The following is a 22,902-nucleotide window of genomic DNA, read 5'->3' as shown; positions in this document are numbered from 1 at the left end:
ATCCTCAGGAAAAAAAAAAAAAAAAAAAACGGAATTCCTCAGGCATTGTATAATCTAAGATAAGTATGCTTCGAATTACTTTGGATTATTGATGTTCGAGTTTTATATGTATACATATATATCTAAAGTGAAACCTCTCGAGAGCTATCCTATGCACAGTAAATTGCTCGTTGATGGAGGTTGGTTTAGGTTCGAGGTTGCCTCCATTGACTTGTTATTGAAGGTACATGATTCTAGTCAGTGTGATTTTGATAAAAAGTGTGATATATGAATAAAATTTAGCATCTATAAAAATGATTTCAACTGATATAATTATGTGTTATTTTTAAATAAATAAACAATTATGTTTTTTTGTTTAAGTTTGCATTTAATTTTATATCATAAAAATTAGTTAGCTTTAAAAGATGAGAAGCTTGTTTTTCCTACTTTAACTTTCAATTCTAAAAGTAAATCATTGATAGCATCACCTTTAGTGCACTCTGGGTGCAACATAAGGTAGTATCGTCAAAAAGAGATCTCTAAATAAGAGACTCATACAAATATTTCGAATACATTTTAACCTACATATTTATTTTGTTCAAATTTTTTAGTGTCCATTCATTTGGCACATGTTTGATCGGTCACTGGTAGAGGTTTTAAAGGTCTCTCCTAAAGGTTTTCTTTCACACAAATACTATGGAAAAAATTCTGTCCCTACTAAAAGTGGTCACTACATAGAGTTGGTCTTTCCTGGCAGTTTCACTGTATATATTAAAAGTAAGAAAACACTTTCATAATCAAATAAAAACAAGGCATTATATTTATTTTAAAATGCTTGGCTAATAATATATTAACAAATGCTTTAACAAATCAGTCTTCAAAAGGTACAATGTCAGGAATGCAAACGCTAGTGAAAGTTTCAAAACTTATGTTTGCATTGTCCACAACTGCTATCAGTAGTGTCACGCCATCACTCCACTTCCTTTGTAAAAACGCTATTTCAGAATATCTGGGAATTGGATCGGATGACCTGAAAAATAAAATGAGAGTTTTACAGCAAATTTTTAACATCACAACATGGAACTAAAGTTTGCTAATATAGTACACCAGTCAACATTTCACATTTTAAAAAAGAAATTTATTTTGGGGTTTCAGAAGGCCATAAAGTGAAAAAAAAAACTTTCCACAACATACAGAAACAACCAAGTTTCATCATCTATGAACGCTTGGTCACAAGGCCATTGTCCGATTTCTGCTCTATTTTAATTTCAATATAAATTAGCAGAATTAATAACACTTGTGATTTTTTCATGCAGTAATGAGTAAAAGATAGGCTCACAAGAAAAGTCAAGCATGCTGTCAGTACTGTACTACCATGTTTAATGGAGTTAAACAGGAACTGCACAAAATGGGTGTTTTGAAATGGCCAGGAAACATTTCAAATCTAAATCCCATACATGAACTATAAATATTTGCAGGCAAAGAGGGATTGCAAAATAAAAAATAGCCGTATTTCATCATTGATAGAAGAACAGGGCTGCCAACTAAATTTACACAAAGAAAAAGGGAAAAGAGGGTCATAAATGTTAAGAAAAAACTACAGTAGGGAACCGATTATCCGGAACGGTCAGGACCATCGCTATTCCGGATAACTGATTTTTCCGGTTTTCTGAATCGCTACAAAAAAATCGCTTTTTAAATTGTTAAACCCAACTAAAAAAGAAAAAAATTTGGAAACAATCTTAAAAATAAGAAAAAACGATGAAATAATACACTAATGATTATAAGGTAAAACATCTTTAAAAAAAGAAAGAAAAATCGTAAAATCTTATGAGGAAAAATTTTTTTTTTTAAAAATGGCAAGAAAATTTATCGAATTTAGTTCCGGTTTTTTGGTTTTCCGGATAACGGGTTCTGTACTGTAGTTTCATATTTCAAGAATGCACAATATTGTCAAATGTATTAAATTTGCTTCATCTAGAATTTTAAAAAAAAGGAAAAAATAAAGCACAAATATTAAATGAATTCTTTATTATTTTCTATATCTTTTTTTTTTTGTTGCTCCTGGGACTGCACAATGGAACACAGCTGATGTTAAGAAAAGGCAAAAGTCATAGATGGCAACTTACTTCCACAAGAAAAAGTGTGGAAAAAATCATAGAAAAACTGCTCCAGAAGAAATAAATCTCTTTCAACCAAGTGGCAGGAAAAGAAATACAAATGAAAAATATTTTCTTAAACAGTTTATAATAGGGGCGGCTGCTATTCGATATTTGGCCCTTTTGCCGAATAGTAACTTAAAATCGTACCATTTACTATACAGGGGCATATATGGCAACGTTACTTTTAAAAAAAGTAAGGAGTAAAAAGTTCTTATTTTAAAAAGTAACGAGTAAAAAGTACAAGTACTAAACAAAAAAAGTAACGATTTAAAAGTACATTTCTAGGAAATCGAAAATTCAAAGTAACCTAAAATTTTATTGAATAATATTCTTATGTTCTTCAACGTTTTTGCAAAATTGGTTTTATTTATTTAATTATTTTTAATTTTGAAAGTTATGGACATTAATTTACTTTCAAATTCGGAGGAATGCTATAATATAATTTTATGATATAATCGTATAATATAATTTTAAAATCAAATATAATTTTAATATCAAACTTTTTATGGATTTGCACTAAAAAGAAATTTTATCTATTGATTTTAATTTTTAGTTAATTATTTTTATTTATTTAAATTACCATTGATTTAAAATCGTTTTACTCTATAGAAACGCGTTTTAAAAGCACAAAAATAAACAAAGCAAACATGGGGTTTCAGATAGCTTTGTGATCTTTGTGCTGGTAAAAAATAATTGAATGTGCAGTATAAGTTGAAACAGAACAGTCTACAGTTTTATTTGTAACAATGGCTAATGCTGAAGTCATGCGAGAAAATCATTTTCCAAATATTTCTGCCAAACGGAATGATTAAAATTTGTAAACGAATTTTAGTATCAACGGCTAAATTAATACCTTCGAGTTTTCAAGAGTTAAAATAGTTTTCAGTAGCACAAATAGTTCCAAAGTTCTTAGAGATTTGACTGGGCGTTGTTTGACAAGGTCGGGCATAAACATAATTTTAGTAAAAAATGTACTAGGTAAAAATGTATTTAGTAAAAAATGTATTAAGACAAAAATGTATTATTAGTGAGATCAAAAAGAAAATTGAAAAACGTAATAGCAAAATCCAACAATTTTTATTTAAAATGTATTAAACAAATGCATAAAACTCGAAACTGAATGAAAATAACTTCTTAATTAATATTTTTATTCATTTTGCAAAATAATTGCATTTTGACAGCATTTTTTTTTTATTTAGAAAGCTTACCGAGTTTTAGAAAAAAGTAACGAAAGTACAAGTAAAAGTACTATTTTTAAAAAGTAACGAAGTACAAGTAAAAGTACGTACTTTTTACTTGTACCGGCGGTACAAGTAACGAAAGTAAAAGTACTGCCATATATGTACAGGGGTCTGTCTAGGTTTTTCTGAAAGGTCCCTATTTTGTGTAAATTTAGACATAATTTGTGAAAAATTAAAAATTATACTAAAAAACCAACACAAAAATATGGATTTATCGTTTCATAAGGGATACAAAAATAAAATTTTAAGAAAAAGTATTTTGTGAAACTACCGTTTTTCCCAAAGTTGAAGTTGTGGTGGTACTACTAAACAGTAGTAAATTCGGCCTGGGCAGACCCATGCCATACATTATTAAAAATGGTTTTTACACATATATGTTAAGTTCCAAAACTTGCAAATCTATGTTCTGAAAGACTAATGGAAAAGCAAAATTTGAAAATAGATTTTACTTTATATTGAACCATGAGTTTCGTGCTGCTGATTTTTCTTTTATTATTTTCGGCAAGTCAATTCCATAGTTTTTTTCAACAAGTTTTGTTTTAAGAATTAAGAATGCTTTTCAGCATTTAAAGGGAGTGTTTCTAATAGACTTAATTCTTTTATTGTCACTTTTCTCTGTACAAAAGATAACTGGTAAAGTAAAAAACTGTGATTTTCAATGTTGAAGTTATATTTTAAGAACTAAGAACACTTTTTATTTTCTTCTCTTGCTTTTGTTAACTTTTCTTTTTAACAGTGCTTTAATTTTGGCACAGCAGTTTTGGAAGAGTGTTTCGATTCTTTCTTAAAATACAACTATGTGAAAAAGTTAAAACGAAATTTTCATGATTAATCAGTTTTTTAGATATCTTAAATATTTCTATTCGATAACTATTATAGTTTTTATTCCCTTTACCCTATAACAATAATACAGCTAAGTTTTGATTGTTATTATTATTATTATTTCTTGAAAAAAATTTTTTTTTTTTTGCTATCTAGTAGTTGAATATTCCATATTTCGCAAAATCAATATTCGTTACATCTCTATTTTATAATTGCAATCTAATTAAAAGGATAGTATTAAGTAACAAAAATGTGAAAACTAAAAAATAATCATTTTTTAAAGAACTTTATAAGAAATTAAAGTAATAGCTGTTCTTCATTACTTAACAAAAATTAGTAAACCTATTTTTATATGATGTTTTTTCAGAATAGTTCTTTATATAATAAAGAACTATTCTGATAAAACATCAAATTTTTTAATATAATAAAATTGACACATCCCACACTAAATATATAGATTACACTACTCTATATTATGTATTGACTTCACAATTACAAAGTAATTTAAAATTATACTTAAATGTACACAATAATATAATACATATATAGATTTAAAAATTCTGCATAAAACTAAAATAAATATGAAAATAGGTTTTTTCCCTTCAACTTTCTGGTACTATATCAAACTATAAGATATGAATTTCAGCTATTCTTATAACATGCATGGCTAAACAAGAATATTGCTCATAATTAGTTTCTTCCAGTGTCCTGAAAGAAATAGGTTTCTTCTGGACACAATATTGACTCTGCATCAAATAATAAAAACTAATTCAGTTATTCTAGAATTTCCTATTGACTTTTTATCATAATGTTCTCTGTTTCAATTTCCCCCAACACTTTAGATTAATTTAAAATCGTAAATCTGATGCAGAAGAAATTTTTTCTCCAAATTTTCTGTGAATTTGAAATCTCATGCAATGACAAATTTCTCTCAAACTTTTTGATTAATCGGAAGCTACAAGTAGATGAAATAAACAACTCCACTGATTTTTAAAGCTAAAAAAATTACAAAATGCACAGTTTATAGAAAGAAAAAACAAGAAAAGAACCAGAGGGATAGCTTTTGATCGTTATGAATAGAACACATTTCCCCCCTTTAGTAAGCACAACAAATCAAGTTCATTTCTAAAGAATTATACTCATTCAATCATTTTAATACAATTCCTGTCTTAATACAGGCATTTCTAAAAAAATATAAAAAATAGCCTACAATTTTAATAATATTAACAGCGGTCATAAGATAATTTTTTTAAATCTTGCATAAATCATAACTTCAAAAAATGATGAACAATGACCATACAACACAAGACATACTACTTTCAAATACTTGATATTTTAAAAAAAAAAAAAAATCACTGAATTAAATTATTAAAATAAAATTAAAAAGATTTGTAATGTTTTTAAAGAGATTTCAATAAATAAGGGTAAAAATAGAATCATTCTAAAATTATAATTTAAAAAATTTATACTAACTAACCAGCTTGATGACTAATTAAACAAATAAAAAAATAATAACAAGCTAAACTTTTTCTTAAAGCAAATCCAAGAAAAGTGATATAAAATATGCTTATGAAAGATATAACAGGCTTTTCTAATATCTTTTTATATTATTGGGTTCAAGAACACTTAATTTAAATAAAAAAAAAAATTACATCTGATCTTCTTTTAACCAACAGTGATCATCTTTTAACTAATACAGATAGTGATTTAAAGTATAATTGGCATAAAATTAAAGTTTACATAGGAAACAAGTGTGAATTTATTTTTACACATAAATTACAACTTGATGACAGAACACCAAGTTAAATATAATTTATATCATGTCATATAGATCAAAACTGCAGCCAGAATATCACATAAAAATTATAATAATCTAATTGTGAAATTAGATTAAGATTAGATAAAAATCATATACAACTCATTCTAATTTTTTTAATTCTTTCATTTGCTGAATGAGAATATATAATGCAAGTTTTAAATAAATTGAATTAAAATAATTTTTGTTATATACAATGAACTCTACTGGAATTATAATACAATATAATATGAACTACTTACCTCATAACAATAATTCTTAAATTTGGAATGCCCGGACAAGACTTTTTAAAATGTGTTCCTGGTTTATAAACATCATATGAAATTTCTAGAATCTGATTATCTGAGAAATATCTGCAAAAAATTTTATTGAAATAAATTACACAATAAATTGAGTAGACTTTGAAACTCTTTTAAATTTTTTTCCATTAATAAATTTAAAAAAAAAATTAACTTTAAACTATATTTGAAAAAGACCCAATTTAATATTAAGAAAACAGTAATTTTCTAAAAATACTACATTCTAAATACTATTTCTAAAAATATTATTTTTTTCATAGTTTTGCGAAGAAGACAATAAATTGTAAAAAAAAAAAAGTGACCATTATTATTTTCGACGACTTTTTGCTTTTCATATCTTTGTAAGACTGAAATTATGTTTCCATCAATTATAGTGACGAAAATGAAGGACTTTTAAAAACCTTGCACTAAAATTATTTTAAGGGCCCTATTTTCCGAAATAAATATTCAGTAATTCTTAAGGACTTTTAAGGACCACAGGAACCCTGTAGTTAAAAAGTGTCATTTAGTACTAAATATCCCATCAGTAATGCAAGGAAGAAAGCAGGCGAGGAACTTTAGAACAGTTCAATATTAAAATACTAGATGCAATCTTTCATTAATCTAAGTTTTACAATTAGTCAAGAGGTTGCAAAAAGAGAACACATATACAGATGGTATATACATAAAGAGTTATTTTAAAAATGCGATCTAAAAGTTATTGAGATTTTAAGAAAAAAAATGGCTATTTTAAAGAAATCAAAGAGTTACAATTGTCTGCAAAGGAAGCGAAAGATAGAACAGTAAGACTGTCTTTAAATGTAACCAACCAGAAAATCAAAGATGTTAATTTAGTTTCAAGATATATCAATAGCAGTAGAGTCATTAGAAAATGAATTGTATTACACAAGTTTAACTTTTTGTACAATTTATTTCATCTACAGGTTTCAAAGAAAAACTTATAGGATTAATGTTACTTAAAGATCAAGCATCTAGAGAGGATAGAGCAATTATTGATTTTTAACAGCGATTTTATGATTTTAACACATGATTTTATGAGATGGAATAGCATTCCTAACTCATAAAATCAGCAGAAAAAACTAATGTTTGCAGTTCTTTCCTTATTTGGGTCTACTTTGTCATAAGTACAAAAATTTTTAAGCCTTTTTTATATACTCAATAATTATAATCTTTTAATGATTAAGAACCTGATTAAGACTAATTTGGGAAGTCGTCTTACATTTAAAATTAAAAACCCAGATTTAAAATTGAAAAAATACAAATTTGAGAGACACAAACTTTTAACGGGGATGGAAAGCCATTGTATATATTAGTGTTGGTTTTTCATAATGATTTTAGTTTTTATATACTTTACCACTTTATTTTACATACTTACAGATACATAGTTTAACTAAGAATTAAAATTAATTGTAGGGAGTGTTGTGAAGTGAGAAAAGATGAAGTGTTAACAAATAAGAAAGGCATGTTACGACGGTTCGTATATACAGAAGATGAACAAAAGGAGATACACGAAATAAGTTTACAGGATGGATAGGAGAGTTGAAGAGGATTGACGACACTAAATATACCTTGATCAGTTGAGCGTTCTTAGTAAAAACCAGGGTAAGAGTATCCTAATTAAGTGAATAGCAATATATCTACATACAAAATTTAAGTTTTAAAAAAATGTAGCACTCAAAACTGATTTCAACTGTCAATAATTGGCTCTATTGACTAATGAGTTGGTCAATCACTGCTTTAGGACCTTAAACAAACATTTTTTAGAAGCATAGTTTAAGCATTTATAAAATAGTAGAATTTTTATTTAAATAATTAGCAAACTCAAGATAATACATAAATATCTACTCACTTCTCATTTCTGCATGCTTTATCAGTTAGCTTAGCTATCTGTGTAAGTTTTAGAGGACTTAAAACATCAGCTGAAAGAAAACAAAAGTGATTTCTATATGGTTGGAAAAAAAATTTACATACACAATTCTGCATTTGAGATGGAAAAAAAAAATCAAAGTTTATTTTAAATTTTTATAATGGCTAATAAGAAAAATGTCAATAATTTTCCTGAATTTGAACAACACTCAATGATTTATGCGGTTGAAGAATTCGGGTACTTTTAAAAAGTTATATCTATTAATTTTAAAGCAACATTTTATTTTTTGAGCATTAACTTTGAAAAAAAAAATCTAAATAGGCACAAATTTTGAATAGAAATATAAATAATATTTTCTATAGAATATCTTTGAAAAGATATTGATGATTTATGCCTTTATTTTTAAAAAAACTACTTTTAATGTAAAGTAGAAACATAAATTTTAGTCTTTTTATAATTCTATATTATTCAAAACTCTTTTGATGTTGGAATATATCCAGCAAAAAATTCCTGAAACTTTTTAATTATTTAATTGGGAGAAATAATGTATAACTAATAAGCTTTTTCTTAATACATAAGTAAACTATAAAATTAATAGTTATATGAAATAGACAATTAACTATTGCAAATCTTTTTGATTTGTTTAAACATGCTTTTATTACTGTTTACATCACTAACATTAGAGATGCCGAAAGAAAAATTTTAAGTTATACTTGTGAAATAAAGATATCTTTTAAAATATATTACTTATTCTTATTGTATAACCCATCATTAAATGCTAATTGTCTTGAGAATGAAACCATGATAAGTTTTTCAATATTCAGTCTCTCTAACAGAGAATGGTGGATACATACAGTAAAAGCTGGATGTAATGAGTATTATAATGACATATTATAAGAAATTGGTTTGTAAGACATATTTATTAATTGCAGTCAAGTTTCATTTTGTCAATGATTAATTCTACTTCAGGGTCTCAATAAATAACATTAAAAAAAAAAGTTTGCATGCCTGGAAAGATATTGAAACAAACTATCAATAAAAAGGAACACTAAAAGTCATTATAGAATATCATATCAGACGATAATGGAGAAATAATTTATTTTTTTTGGTGGAAACTTTATTTAATTTCTCAGCCATGTCTCAGCCACAAATCTTGTTATATTTAAAGCAGAACTAATTTCCTGCTGTAGAAATTTTTTTTTAACTGTGACAAACCTCTCTAGTACTCACATCTCTCTGCAAAATATTTTTAATAGTAATAAATAACATTACTAATTTGTTAAAACAGTAAGTGCTTTGTGTTTATTAAAGAAGCCTAAATAATAAAGAATAATTTCACAAATTAGACTTAATAAAAAAAAAAAAGAGTCAAAATAATATCATATTAAAGATATTGGATTTTGAAAATTATATAATTGTACCTCTTTGGCAGTTATAGCAATTGACGAAATCAATTGCAATAAATGACAAAAAAACAATAGAAACATTCTGTTAAAAAGTAAATGTTCTAATGTGCGATTCAAATTTCTAACATTGCATGAAATAAAATGGGATCCTTAAAAAGCATGTAAAAATCAATAGCAATTGCCAAAAAACAAACAAACAAAAAGATCAAAACACTGCAGGGACTTCCAATACTATCAGAGAAAATGCAGAATTCAGAATTTCAAAATGTGCCGTAATAGCATTAAATAAAAAATAGCGAAGTTTTCTTTTCCTTTCTTAAAAAAGAAAAAAAAATATGGAGATCAGCAGCAATAACGGCCGAAAAGTAAATAAAAAAAGGTGAAATCATCACATTTAAAGCGAGTAATCAAATGTGCAATTTGAATGCCATAATAAAAAGATACGAAACTAATTGTTTCTTTTAAAAACAATCCTAACTATGCACGGATTTAGGCAAATTGAAATTGAAGCAAAACATGAATGTGAAGAAAAAAAATTATAACTTAAATGTGTGTTTAGAGCTCTAGTTGTGTGGTAATAATATCAGAAATCAATTCTGGAAAAGAAAAAAAAAATCTTTTCTGCAGGCGCTCTGTGACAATGCTGCTGTGTCACGCTTCTGCTATGAGTAACTAGTTAATTAATGATAAAAGTCAAGTATGGCAGAAAATAATACATACCCAAAGGATGGCAGATACCAGGTTTGACTAGTGGACATATATTAGATGCATTCCATAAAAACTCATTCATATTAATAGGAATCTCTTCAATATCACTAGAATCCCCATCAGATTGTTCTTTTTCACCTTCAACTGCAGCCTTAACATCAGTCCAAGACTTTTTATTTTGTATATTACGATAATGACAAGGAAAAGGTTCAGTTCTATGATGTCTTCGGTTGCGAGGAAATTCACTGTGAAGTTGCCGGCTATTAGGCAGTGGATAGTATTCATTTGCAAATGGACTGCTTAAGCTTCTGGAATTTTGACCATCAATCAATGTGATAGGTTGAGGCATTCCAAATGGTGGGCCATGCCTGATTGATGGAAATGGTGCTAAAGGTGAAAAGTTATTAGCAGTGAAAGCAGATCCAAACATAGTTGAAAGCATAGATGTTGCATAAGAATAAGCAGTTCGGTGCACTTCAGCAACAAATTCTTGTGAAGTAAGGTTAGGCAAAACCCCAGAAGAGTTATTGAGGTCAAGAGGATTTAGAGAGGAATTACCGAGAGGAAAATTAGGTGCAGGTAGGCGAAGAGGTAGAGAATTAGGATTTGAAAACTGGGGGTTTCTAAATGGGATTGAATCACCTGGATTATATCTTGGGGGTTCAGCCAAAATCCCAGGGGAACTAGAGGATACAAATGGTTTTTGATCTTCAGAACCATTGTAACTACGATAGTCACTATCACTATGTTGGTTTCTTGAATTGTTATGTTCACGATAATCCATAATATTATGCCGGGTATGAGGAGAACTTCGATCTGTTCGAACAATATCATTTCTATGTTCCCTCGAGGAACTTACAGTACTATTATGATATGGGGGTCTGCGATAGGGAACGTCTTCATTGTGCCTAGAGCCCCTTTGCCACGATTGATTATGGTACCTGTTAAACTGTCTGTTTCGACGTAATGTACGTTGATAATCTTGCATATCTCTATAACTATTCCATATTCTTCCTTGAGGTCGATTTGCCACTGTAGACTGATAACCGCCTCTATTTGACTGCTGTTCTTTAGAAAAATCCATTATATAAACTTCTTTGCCTGGTTGTACGTGAAGAGGCAATAAATTTGCAAAAGGTCGTGCAGCACACACAAGGTCCTTTCTGTATATCTCTGGAAACTGAATCCATGATGTCGTAGGCCGATCATTACGGACATTAGGTTGTTCCCTCTTACAATTTTCTATTTTTTGCGATTTTATTTTATTAAGATTTAAAGGAATATTGGAATTTTTATTAGAATTAGTTGTTCCATTGCACACCTCAAGTATTTTGATATCATCATCACTTTCAGATTCATCTTGGTCATTTGCAACTTCAGTTTCCATTGCTTCATCTTCGTCAGACAGCAGATCTATGACAGCAAGTGGAGTAGTTTCTTTTTTGGTGACTTCTACTAAAGTGACGTCATCATCTACATTCAAGTTCCGTTGGTTATTCTCGTCACCACTGAGCTCAAGCTCATTATAATCATACGAAGAGCAGCTCAGAACTTCTGAGTTCTGCTCATCAATATCTGAGGTGTCGTTTATAACAGCACACTGAGAGTCTGATGACTGAGAATTAGCTTCAATATTAGTGATCCCTTCTTCAGTATCAGCTACAAAAACACCAGTAGATTTCTCTAAGGAATCCAACAAAACGTCAGTACTCTGAGAATCCACATCAATATCAGCAGCAGAGGCACTTAAAGGAGGTTTCAGAGAACTAGATTCATCAATATCCAATTCAATTTCTACATCAGCATCAGTTTTTGAATGTTCTAAATTACGAGATGAGGATGAAATGATATCAGAATTAATTTGTAACTGATCTTCATTAACAGCATCAGTTTTTTTACTCTCTTCATTTACTTCACTTTCTGTTTCAGTCGATGTAGAAGCTATGCTTTTCGAAATGATAGCCACATCATTGAGTAAACTATTGCTCTCTTCTGCAGCTTTTGAGTCCTTGCTCTTATCAATCTCTTCAGAAAATACACCAGAAAAAGTCAATCTTTTGTTTCTACTATCTTCGGGTAAAGGAGACTGGGTTTTCCTCTTTTTCCTATTTTTTTCAACAGCTGCAACTTTAGTTTGAGATTTGTTTTTCATCCTAAATAAATGAGATATGCAACATGAACAATGCTAATAGTTTAATTTAAAGTAGAACACTTAAATATAAATTTTTAATAAGACTTAAAACATTTTTAATTATTAATTGAAAACTAAAGTAATAAAAATTTAATGAATTTACTAGTGACTAAGTTGTTTCAATGAAAAGAAATTTTACACAATGTTTATTTTAGAATCTTATAAGTTAAAATAAATAAATAAAGCTTTAAAGGAGTATTAAAACATTCTTGTAACTTATCATTTGATTGATTTTAGCAACATTTGATAAATGATTTTGTGCTTTAACACAATTATTGAACAATAATAAAATTATAAAAGCTGACATAATAACTATATTAGTTTGTTTTTATTTTTTAAGTCATATGAACTGATTGCATGACAATAAGCTACGCGAATCATTAATCAACACAAGTCTATTTCATAATTTCCAGAAAACTAATAAAGAATGCAAAACATCAAATGAAAATCTAATATGAAAACCTAGATTCAAAATTACCCCAAATGAAACCTAAAGAAAAAATTAATATTAAATTAATTGTATAAGCTAGACAAGATTCCAGGCTATCAAGATTTCCATACCAGTCACATCAACTGATCTTAATACCCTTTTAATCTTGTTCTATTCATATAAATAATGATTCCCTCTCGAAATTTAAAAAAATGCAAAACATATTTTTTCATTGTATTACAATCAAGATGGAAAAAATTTTATAAATAGAATATTTAATTATACAATATATATATAAGTTCAAAATATAGAGAAAACATGGAAAAAATTACAGAACAATGGAAAAAAAGGGGGGGAAGAAAAATAATAAGAAACTGGAGAGAAAAAACTCCAAAAAAGGAGAAATTTCTTTTTTTTTTTTATAAAAATCCGGAAAATAAAAGATATAATCTTTTCATCAGCTCACACGATTATATCTGCAATAAGGAGGGCCTTCCAATATTGTATCAATAGAGCCAAAGCAAAATATATCAATACAATAGTGTGAGGAGCACTAAAAACTTTTTACAAAAAAATTACAACAAATAAAATAGAACACAATAAGTAAAACTATCACGTAAAAATAGAAAATAAAATATAAAGAAGATTGCCAGATTGCAAAATATGAAACCAAAAGTGCCAATTGAGGTAAAAGACGGATTTTGTATTAAAGTGCATTCTTACTACTGTACAGAAGTGCAGTACATTCTTACTGCAGTACTGAAAATGGATGTGCGCAAGGTAATATTATATTGGATAATTTAAAGAAGATGAAAATTAAAAAATTTTTCATTTGAGAAAAAAAAAATAGAAAATAGATAAAAACATGAATTGCCTGTTTTGCACATAATTTTAGCCGCGGATTCACCCGAAATAGATTTGCACAGGGTAAAAATTATATAAATTAACAAAGGAATCTTTTAGTATATTTATTTACAATAATATACAATAAACTCATTGATTTTATATACAATTTAATTACTTCAGTTGGGTATGCATTGTTTTTTTTAAAATCAAATTTTGAATGAGTTTATCTATTTGCGTTTTGGATAAATAAATCTTACTACATATTCTTTTAATTCTATTCATTTCATTATAAGTGGTATTTAAATAGATGTACCAAGAAACAATAGAATTTCAAGTAATTAGTTTATTTATATTAAAATCATTTCTTTTATCATATAAATCAACAAAGCAGATATTTTCTTCTTTTATAATACCCATATACCCAAATCCAAAAAATTGAAATTAATATTATCCTCATGATTATGAAGCAAGGATAATTCCTCAGGGTAAATATTAATGGTATATATCATAGGCACGAATTTTTTTCCTCCGTATAATACATTGTAAAAGGAAAATCAAGGAAAATTTATGAAGTCCAAATAATCGAAGGTAAATAAAACAACAAATATAGGAATTACTTTTTATAAAAAAAAACTTACTCTTTTTGATGAGGAACAACTATGAAACCTAACTGAGATAAATAGGAATAAACTAAGTATTTTTCTACACTTAATCTTTGTTTCAGCATGACAGAATAGGCCTCTTCTGTGCTCAAAGGTGATTTGCCATTCATTATTTCTAGACAACCCTAAGAAAAGACATATAAATAGTTAATAAAATATAATTTCAACGTAACACTAGGAGAAAAAATCTGCAAATTCAACTTAATTCTTTTTTGATACATGCAAAAGTACACAAAATTCCTGATTATTTGTTGAATGTGGTTCACATTTTATAGGTTTATAAAGTTTACTTGGTAGCATTATGTTTTCCGGCAATATTTTGCCATTGCAAAACAGATAAACTAATAATAAATAAATAAATTTATGAAAAGAGGATAAAAATTTACAATGTGTGTTGAAAAAATCTTATAAAAACTATTTTATATAGATAATTCAATTTCAATTCAAAACTATTGTTCTGCATGCATATATTTTTGGATATGATGTTTCAAAAAAAGTAATCATAACTTACAGAATTTATACCTTGAATTATAAATACCGAAATTACGCACATTTTTTGTTTAAAAATGAATCTCTCAAAAGATGAGTATCATTATTGTTTTGAATCAAGATCGTCACATATTAGGAATTTAATTTTCTAAGAATTTAAGGAAGTAGGTTTTAAATAAGTATAACACATTGCAAATAAAGTACTTTTTTCTTTGTTTTAAGTCAAAAAAAAAAGTAGTATCGTACATGTTGTGTATGCTTACTATAAACATCAAATTTTTTTATTAAACTAAAATATTAAAATAAAAAGTTAGAATCGTCTGTAATCCTCTTTTAAAGTCCCTCACACCAACTTTTGTTCATTTATTCTTATACCTTATGCACAAAATATATTCAAATAATAAATAAAATAAAAAAAAACTCTTATATAATAGCTTACATTTTCAAGTAAAAACAGTGATTCTTCAGGGGTGAGAGCTATCTTGTCATCAATCTTATGACCCATATGTTGAACAAGCTTGCCCTAAAAAGAAAAATACAACATCAAAAGTAATCGCAAGAAACTATCTTCATTTAATCACTATAATTTTAAAAAATCTTAATTTCTACATAATCATATAGAATAGTAAATAATTATTTTTTTAAAGCAAACATGAATTGAATTTTTATTCTAATTTATTGTATTTTCCTGAGTATTACATGTAGATTAATTGTCGAAAATCGTCATTGCAAATAAGCATGTTTTATACTTTTTTTAAACATCAACTATTCCTATAATACTTATTCCTAAACTATTATATCAGCCATTTTAAGTTTCTTAAACTTTGGTTAGCAGTGTTTTCACTGCAGAAAAAAAATGGGCGAGAATTTCTCACTCTTTCTTAAAAACAGGGTGAGATTTCTAAAAATTAAAAATAACAAAACATGCAAAGAGACTTGGAAAAAAAACCATTTCTTTAATTATAATACATTTTTAACATCTTCTAATTTTTAAAGCATTGAATATTTTTGCTGCACATCATATAGAAAATGTTCTACATCTACTTTTCATCAGCTATTCTCATTAGGTTGCTCAAATGCGTATTTGTTTCGTTTTGATCGTTTCTACCCACATTTGTTTAATTTTCATTTGTCCGTTTCGGAGTAGATGATATTGCCTTTACAAGGTATTTGTCCATCTTACATTAATGCGCAAAAAATTGGGTGCAATGAGAATCTTTTTACAAAATGCGAAAAATTCTCGAATTTTGAAATTGGTTTACAGAATGCGCGAATTTCTCGTGGTAATCATTTTTCAATGCAAGATTCTCGTGCTGTAGTGAAAACACTGTTTAGTTTCTTCAGTTTGCGAGGTTCGTTTATTGTACTGGAAGAAATATGTTTCTTCAGTAATAAAATATAATAACTTTCAGTAACACCTAAATATATATCATTAACGCCATAAATGAATTAACACGAAGAATGAACATGCTACTATTTATTCAGTCTAAAATAATAACTTCCAACATGATAGATATGTACTGGCAATGAACTCTTTATTTTGAGAATTAGTAATTATTATTATTAAAAAAATTAAAACATTGTTTAAAAGGAAAATCTGAAAGGATGAAAAGATTTTATATGTATATGATATACCTTCAATTTCGTAGCAAACGAAACGTTCAATTCTTCATTCCATTCAGCTTGCATTAAATCACAACTGCAAAAAACAAAAAAATAATTTTAAAGAAAGACAAATTACAAATACAAAAAATAGAAAAACCACATTTAAATAATAATAAAATTTTAATAAATAAATTAAAAGAATAGTTACATTCTGGCTGCTCTCTTCTGAGCCAATAGAGTCTTCTGATTATCAAGAGCACAATCAACGGCTTCCTTTTCAGCTTTAGTATTTTCACACTCAGAAAATTTAAGACCAATATTTAACTGAGGTACCTGCTCCTCCGGCTTTCGGAGTCGCACTAGCTCTTCTCCACTAAAATTTCAACAGACAAGAGGAATTTAATAATATTGTTGTTAGGACTGGGCGATGCAAAATTTTTTATATTGTTACATAATTACATATCTGTTAAACATCGCGACATATGTCCGAAAATTATCAACCAAAAATCTTTAAATCAATAAAACATAAATAAAAGAAATAAATTTATAACAAACGAGAAAGTTATATTCCTAAAAAATTGCTTTTATAACATCAATAGCATTGCTTAATTTTTTTCAATTAATATAATAAAAATGGATTGACTTGAGATTTGTCTTAAAGTAAAAACAAACAAAAGCTTTATATAAATTTTTTTAAGAACTAAAAACGAATCAAGATTGATTAGTCTAAAAATAATAATAAAACTGTAACACAATATTTTACTTACATAGATTAAAAATAAATAAAAAAATGTTAAAAAAAAATAGAAATGTTGACTTAAGTAAAAAAATTTTTAAATTTGAGAAGAAAAAGGTGCTTTTAAAAAATCATTAGATCTTTTATTTATTTACTAAAAATAATAAGTTGTATTGACTAATGGTCGAATTCCAATCCTTAATAAATGTAAATATAAATGTAAGTTTTGTTTGTTTAATATTATTTTCCTTTTTAAAAATAAAATCTACTAAAGATTTATAGGTTTAAAAATAATACTGACTACCTAACAAATTATTAAATGAAAACATATTGAAAAAGTTTTAAGAAAAATTAAAAAAAGGAAAAAAATGCTAAATTTAATAGCACTACTATTAAATTAAAAATAAAGCGTCAAAATGTTATATAACTTTTTATTTAATTTTTAAAAAATGTCGTTCTCAAAATAACTCAAAAATAAAAACTAATTAAATAAATGTAGGCTTTCTTTACAATTAAAAACACCTGAAGATTGCTGAAGAACTGATTATTGGTTTGACTTTTCATAACAAAATATAAAATACTGAGATACAAAATACCCCCAATAAATTCCAGTGCTAAAAAGTAAAAAAGTGATTTAAGAAAAACAATGAGGAATCTTTTTTTTTTATTATTCATAATTTCTTTCCATTAATAGACTAAGTTCAAAATGAAAATTTGAGATAACAGCAATTACACAGTGAGCTCAAAGTATTGGTCTACTAAAAAAATTGACAAAAGACATTAAATCCCAACATCAAAAAAAAAAGTGGCAAAAGACAATTTCTGCACAGTTGCAGAAATCTCACTAATAATAATTTACAAGTAACATTAAATTCTGACAAAATAAAATGCATAACTACCACTAAAATAACAAAAGTCCCACTGAAAATAATCTTCAAGAAACGTAAAATTACAAAGAAAAAAAAATGCATAAATAAACTATGTATTGAATTCTATATTTCAACAATTATCCTCACACAAAAATGTGACTTCTGATTCAATTTGCTCATCATCATTCAAATCATGAATTTAATACAGTCTTCATAGAATCAATCCTAATTCTGACGAAATCAATATTTTGCAGCAAAAGACAAAATTAAAATCGTCTTCGCCAACAACAGAGTTAGCGTAGGCAAGGATCCTCACATTGTTAAATCACGAACGTCTTATATCAGCGACTTAAATCGGATCCTAAATGGAAGGTCACTATATCGGCCCACCAATATATTAAGTCGATATGTCATGATACATTGATTCACCGTCTAGTCCTAATTGCCATTAATAGAATTGTATAATACACAAAAAAGTTAGCTTCATAACGAAAGCTCAAAATCTTTTCACGATTTTTTTTAAAAATCTCTTTCTAAACATAATGTTGATTTCATGAACATAACAATGTTGAAAGAAAACTAACAATACAACTAATGCAAGACCACTAGAAAATTGATTATAGCTAATGTTGGAAAAAAAAATCTCAATACAACTGCTAGGCATAAAATCATTTATCATTCACAGTTGGAAATTGTCTAAATAAATTAGTTAAAAATATCAAACTTTTCCAATGAACATTAAACATCATATTATACAGAAATTCATTAATAGCAGTAATCCTAACCAAAATTCTATAAGAGCAAGTGAAATATAATATACTTAAAAAAAATGTCAAACTCAATAGCTTAAATTACATACCCATATCAAGCTTAATAGCACTGTTCTTGTAACTACAACTGCTGTATGCTGTTATAAAATGGCGGATAAGTATGGAAGTCTAAAAATTTTCATATTTTTTCAGGCTTTCTGCAACAAACTTCCCTTGCACTAATTTTTTCCTTTTAGATACTTTTAATTATAAAAATTACTAATTTAAAGCAACAGAAGTGCTCTGTTTACGGAAGAAAGTATACAAATGTTTAATTGTAAAAGTAATATTTTTTTAATTCCAATACTATATGTTATATTCTCGCATTTTGTAGGCGGAAAAATGCACTAAATATTTCCTCTTTCGAATTTGGTAAATCATTACACAATTTAAAATTTTAAAAAAAAGTTAAACGGTAGTAAATTAAATGTCATACATAAATTAAAAATCATGAAATCCTAGCAGCAACTTCTAAAAAAAAGATTTTACCAATCATGCAAATAGGACTCTTTAAAGAAAAAAGAAAGAAAGAACATTATTTCTAGGGCAAACCTATCTTTTAAACTTAGCAATTTTTGAATTTTTTATTTTAGATCATTATTTTGAAATTTTAGCTGAAGCCAGTCATTACAGTTTTTTTAAAATCTCAAATGAGAAGAGAAAAATTATGATTACCGTATATTCCGGCGTATAACACGCACTTTTAATACAAAAAATAACATTGGAATCTACGGGCGCGCAGTATACGCCGAATATAAAAAATTATGGATTAAAAAAAATTCAAATATAGAAAAATACTTTTATTTTAAAAAATTATGAATGCTTAAAGCTTTATAATTTTTGTCAAAGAGAATTAATTTTATTTTTTAAACATTAGATTTTGTCATTTACCAAATGATTAAATTTCAGGAAAAATATTTTAATTTTTTGTTTTGGTTAAATTTTTCATTCAAGTGCTTACAGGTAAAAAGTATACCTAATAAAAACAAATGAAAACATCATGTACATACAATAGAACACAAAAATCATAGTCAAATAACATACCTTTATCTATATACTTCATTGATTTTCGTTATTACATAAATAGTTCATTATATTCGTTTTCCGCTATCAATTACAATTATTAAAATTTTTTTGTATTATAATTACAATTTTTTTTGTATTATCTGTAAGGTGGAACCTAAACATGTCCCACTCTAAAAGGCTTTGTGGTTTTCTAACGCAACCAGGACGGATTTGCCAGATGTTTTTTACCCACAATTTAACACCATTTTTGTCCAACCAGAATCACATTATTGCTCTTTCAATTCTACCCTTACATACATGTCAAATTCAGTTCTTTTATTTTTGCAAAAGATAGGGAAAAATACTTTTTATTTACGATCTTGAAAGACGAGATATTGCACATGTGCAATCCAAATTTTCGTGTGCGTTATACGAAGAGTATATTTTAAAATTTAAAAAAAGTAATTAGAAATTACGGGTGCGTGTTATGCGCCGGAATATACGGTACTTCTTTCCTCTTTGATGCGCAAGAGATCACATCTTTGGAGAAAGAAAAAAAACATTTTTTTGAAGAATTATGTAAAAAGAAAAACCAAAAATTTTTCTTTCCCAAATGAAAAATCTCTGCATCGTTGTCTGCTAATGTCGCTGTGTTGCCGCAATTCTGCCAAGGAGCCACATTGTTAACACAAAGAGTATGAGCAAGAATCAGAACCCATTATTTAAAAAAAAAAAAAAAAAATGTAGCAGTTAATCAGGGTAAACTGCAAGTTATACTTTCTTTCGGTTAGTCACATTCTATGATATCTTCCTTTTTAATTACTGACATGGGGCCATACCATAGCCCAATTGTCAACACAATTTGGCATCAGTATCAACAAAATCAGATATTGCCAAGAACAGAAGGGAACAAACAGAAAGTGATTTTGATTCAAAACCACTCTCTGAAAAACAAGAAGCAAATTTCCCACCTTAATTAATTAAATACCTCTACATACAAATAGATTAAACTTTGAACTATAGGTAGAAAAAAACAAAAACACTTGTTATCAATCGAGCAATGACATTATAACAGTAGTCTAACAATAAAATAAATTCGATAAAAATAAAACCCCTTATTTTTAAATACAACAATAAAATAGGAGATATTTCAGTGTCGCGATCTGTTGTGCTAACTAAAATAAATAAGGTGCAATTAAATAAAACTTGCAATTTAAAAAAAACAACAACCTATAAATGTTTGGTTACGGGTTATACATTTTGGTGGTGTTTTTTAACTTTCTCACGGGCCGCAGCTCAGAAGTTGCCAAAACTTGGCAATTATACTGCCACACAGATCACAATATGGTAATTTCCCCATACTACAAGCATTAATGAGCCAAATTAATTTAAAACTTGAAAAAAGTTTAAAAAAAATTTAGATGTTTGCTGGGGGTGGTTACCAGTTATACCCTTCAAGTTGATTCCTTTACAGTAATGTTTTTTCTAATTTCGCGCCGGCCGCTACCAGAAAGTTGCCAAAACTTGGCAACAGTCACAGATCACAATACAGAAATCTCCCTTTGATTGATTTAAGTCATGATAATATACTTAAAAGACACTAATTTTTTTAGATAAATAAAAGGTAATTTATACAACAAATATTGATTACAATGAAATTAGACTAACCAACTGGCAAAGGTTTTCCCTACAACTAACAAATTTCTATAATATTTACAACAAATTTTTCTTTACACAATACATGTCGTTAGTAATAATACAAAGCTTAAATCTGGTAAATTTGATCATTCGGCAGAATTAAATTAAAAATTCAGTGATCGTGCAAATATACTGATACTATAAATAACAAAATGTACAAATATTACTTATAATAACACGAAAATATGAGCACTGATCATGAAAAATAGAGGGTAATTGTTAAAACTCAAAAAATTTTCATTTGTGCATACAAGAATCACAAATTCGGAACAGGACATGTATAATGATGCTGGACTGCAACTATATCACACATTTTAAAAAGAGATATAATCAAAGTATAAAAAATAAATAGTTGTATTTATATACAGGATAAATAACATGCATTTACCTGAGATAATCTGTAGTCGGTTGCATATTTACAACTTCACTAATTTCTGCAGTATCCATGATTAAAGTATGAGTAACCAAATATTTTTCTTATTATTTTTATAATCACATCACGTCCAAACCATTACATAACATTTGTTAGTCAGATGCAACTCTCAATTTATTTGAACTAACAAAATTGTAATTGAAATTCAGTGAAAACAAACCCTCGTGAGACGTCACAGAATGGCGGAAATTAAGTGTTGCCAACTTATAAAAATACAAATAAAATAAAAACATAATAAAAACATTTTTCTAGATGTCGCTAACAGAATATCACGTGACATTATCATAAATCCTACGATTACTTACAGTTGTCCTTGGACCCCTAAGGCTGCGAGTTCAGGGGTCCACTGTACAACATTAGAGTGATCGTACAGAATACATTGAAGTTAAGCATTGCTAGCAATGGTTGGAAGGTGGGTGGGTGACCACTTTGATCAGCCTGTGTAAGAACCGAGGCGGCGCAGTATCGGTCCTGGTTAAACTGTTCGACCATAAAGTGCTCAGGTCGTCGGGCTCTTAAGACCGGGGAGGGAGCCACCACCACTTTTGAGCAGTAAAATTCTGATGGCATGTAGTCGGATTATCATCCGGGATGTTTCCCAGATCATCTAATAGCCTTTTGTGCAGCTTTAGTAAGACGTAAGAAAAGTACCTAACTTATCATGGATAAATGCTCTATTTTCAAACTATATTCGTTATGAACAAGATATTTTTAAGAAATAAATCACTACATCATTTAATATTTGAATGGGTAATACTTGTTGCGGAATTAAATTGATTGATTAAATCCTATTGAAAACCGATTAATCTATCTCTACTGCGATCTTAAC

At 27.7% G+C, this 22,902-nt stretch overlaps 1 protein-coding gene across 1 annotated transcript; it reads right to left on the bottom strand.

The window, feature by feature from the left end:
* Positions 1–776: 776 nt before the first annotated feature.
* Positions 777–22,282, bottom strand: Tsen54 (tRNA splicing endonuclease subunit 54). The gene is made up of 9 exons (XM_016074974.4): positions 22,029–22,282; positions 16,732–16,896; positions 16,554–16,617; positions 15,358–15,441; positions 14,406–14,554; positions 10,313–12,453; positions 8,169–8,238; positions 6,263–6,373; positions 777–1,009 (listed from the first exon to the last, which is right to left on the bottom strand). The coding sequence occupies exons 1-9, from the start codon at positions 22,085–22,087 to the stop codon at positions 850–852; spliced, it is 3,003 nt and encodes a 1,000-aa protein (XP_015930460.3). The 5' UTR covers positions 22,088–22,282; the 3' UTR covers positions 777–849.
* Positions 22,283–22,902: the final 620 nt, after the last annotated feature.

The sequence above is a fragment of the Parasteatoda tepidariorum genome, chromosome 8 (assembly GCF_982258835.1).
Source record: "Parasteatoda tepidariorum strain Cologne lab strain chromosome 8, Ptep-v5.0, whole genome shotgun sequence".
Classification (NCBI taxonomy): Eukaryota; Metazoa; Arthropoda; class Arachnida; order Araneae; family Theridiidae; genus Parasteatoda; species Parasteatoda tepidariorum.
This window is presented reverse-complemented; position numbering and strand designations above follow the sequence as displayed.

Bases quoted from the DNA above. Each gene is read 5' to 3' on its own strand.
- Tsen54 (XM_016074974.4), bottom strand. From the start codon at position 22,087: ATGGATACTGCAGAAATTAGTGAAGTTGTAAATATGCAACCGACTACA. The intron at 16,618-16,731 runs GTAACTATTCTT...TGTTTTTTGCAG, and splicing joins CAGAAGAGAGCAGCCAGAAT to TTGTGATTTAATGCAAGCTG. The intron at 1,010-6,262 runs GTAAGTAGTTCA...TTTATTTTTCAG, and splicing joins TTAAGAATTATTGTTATGAG to GTCATCCGATCCAATTCCCA.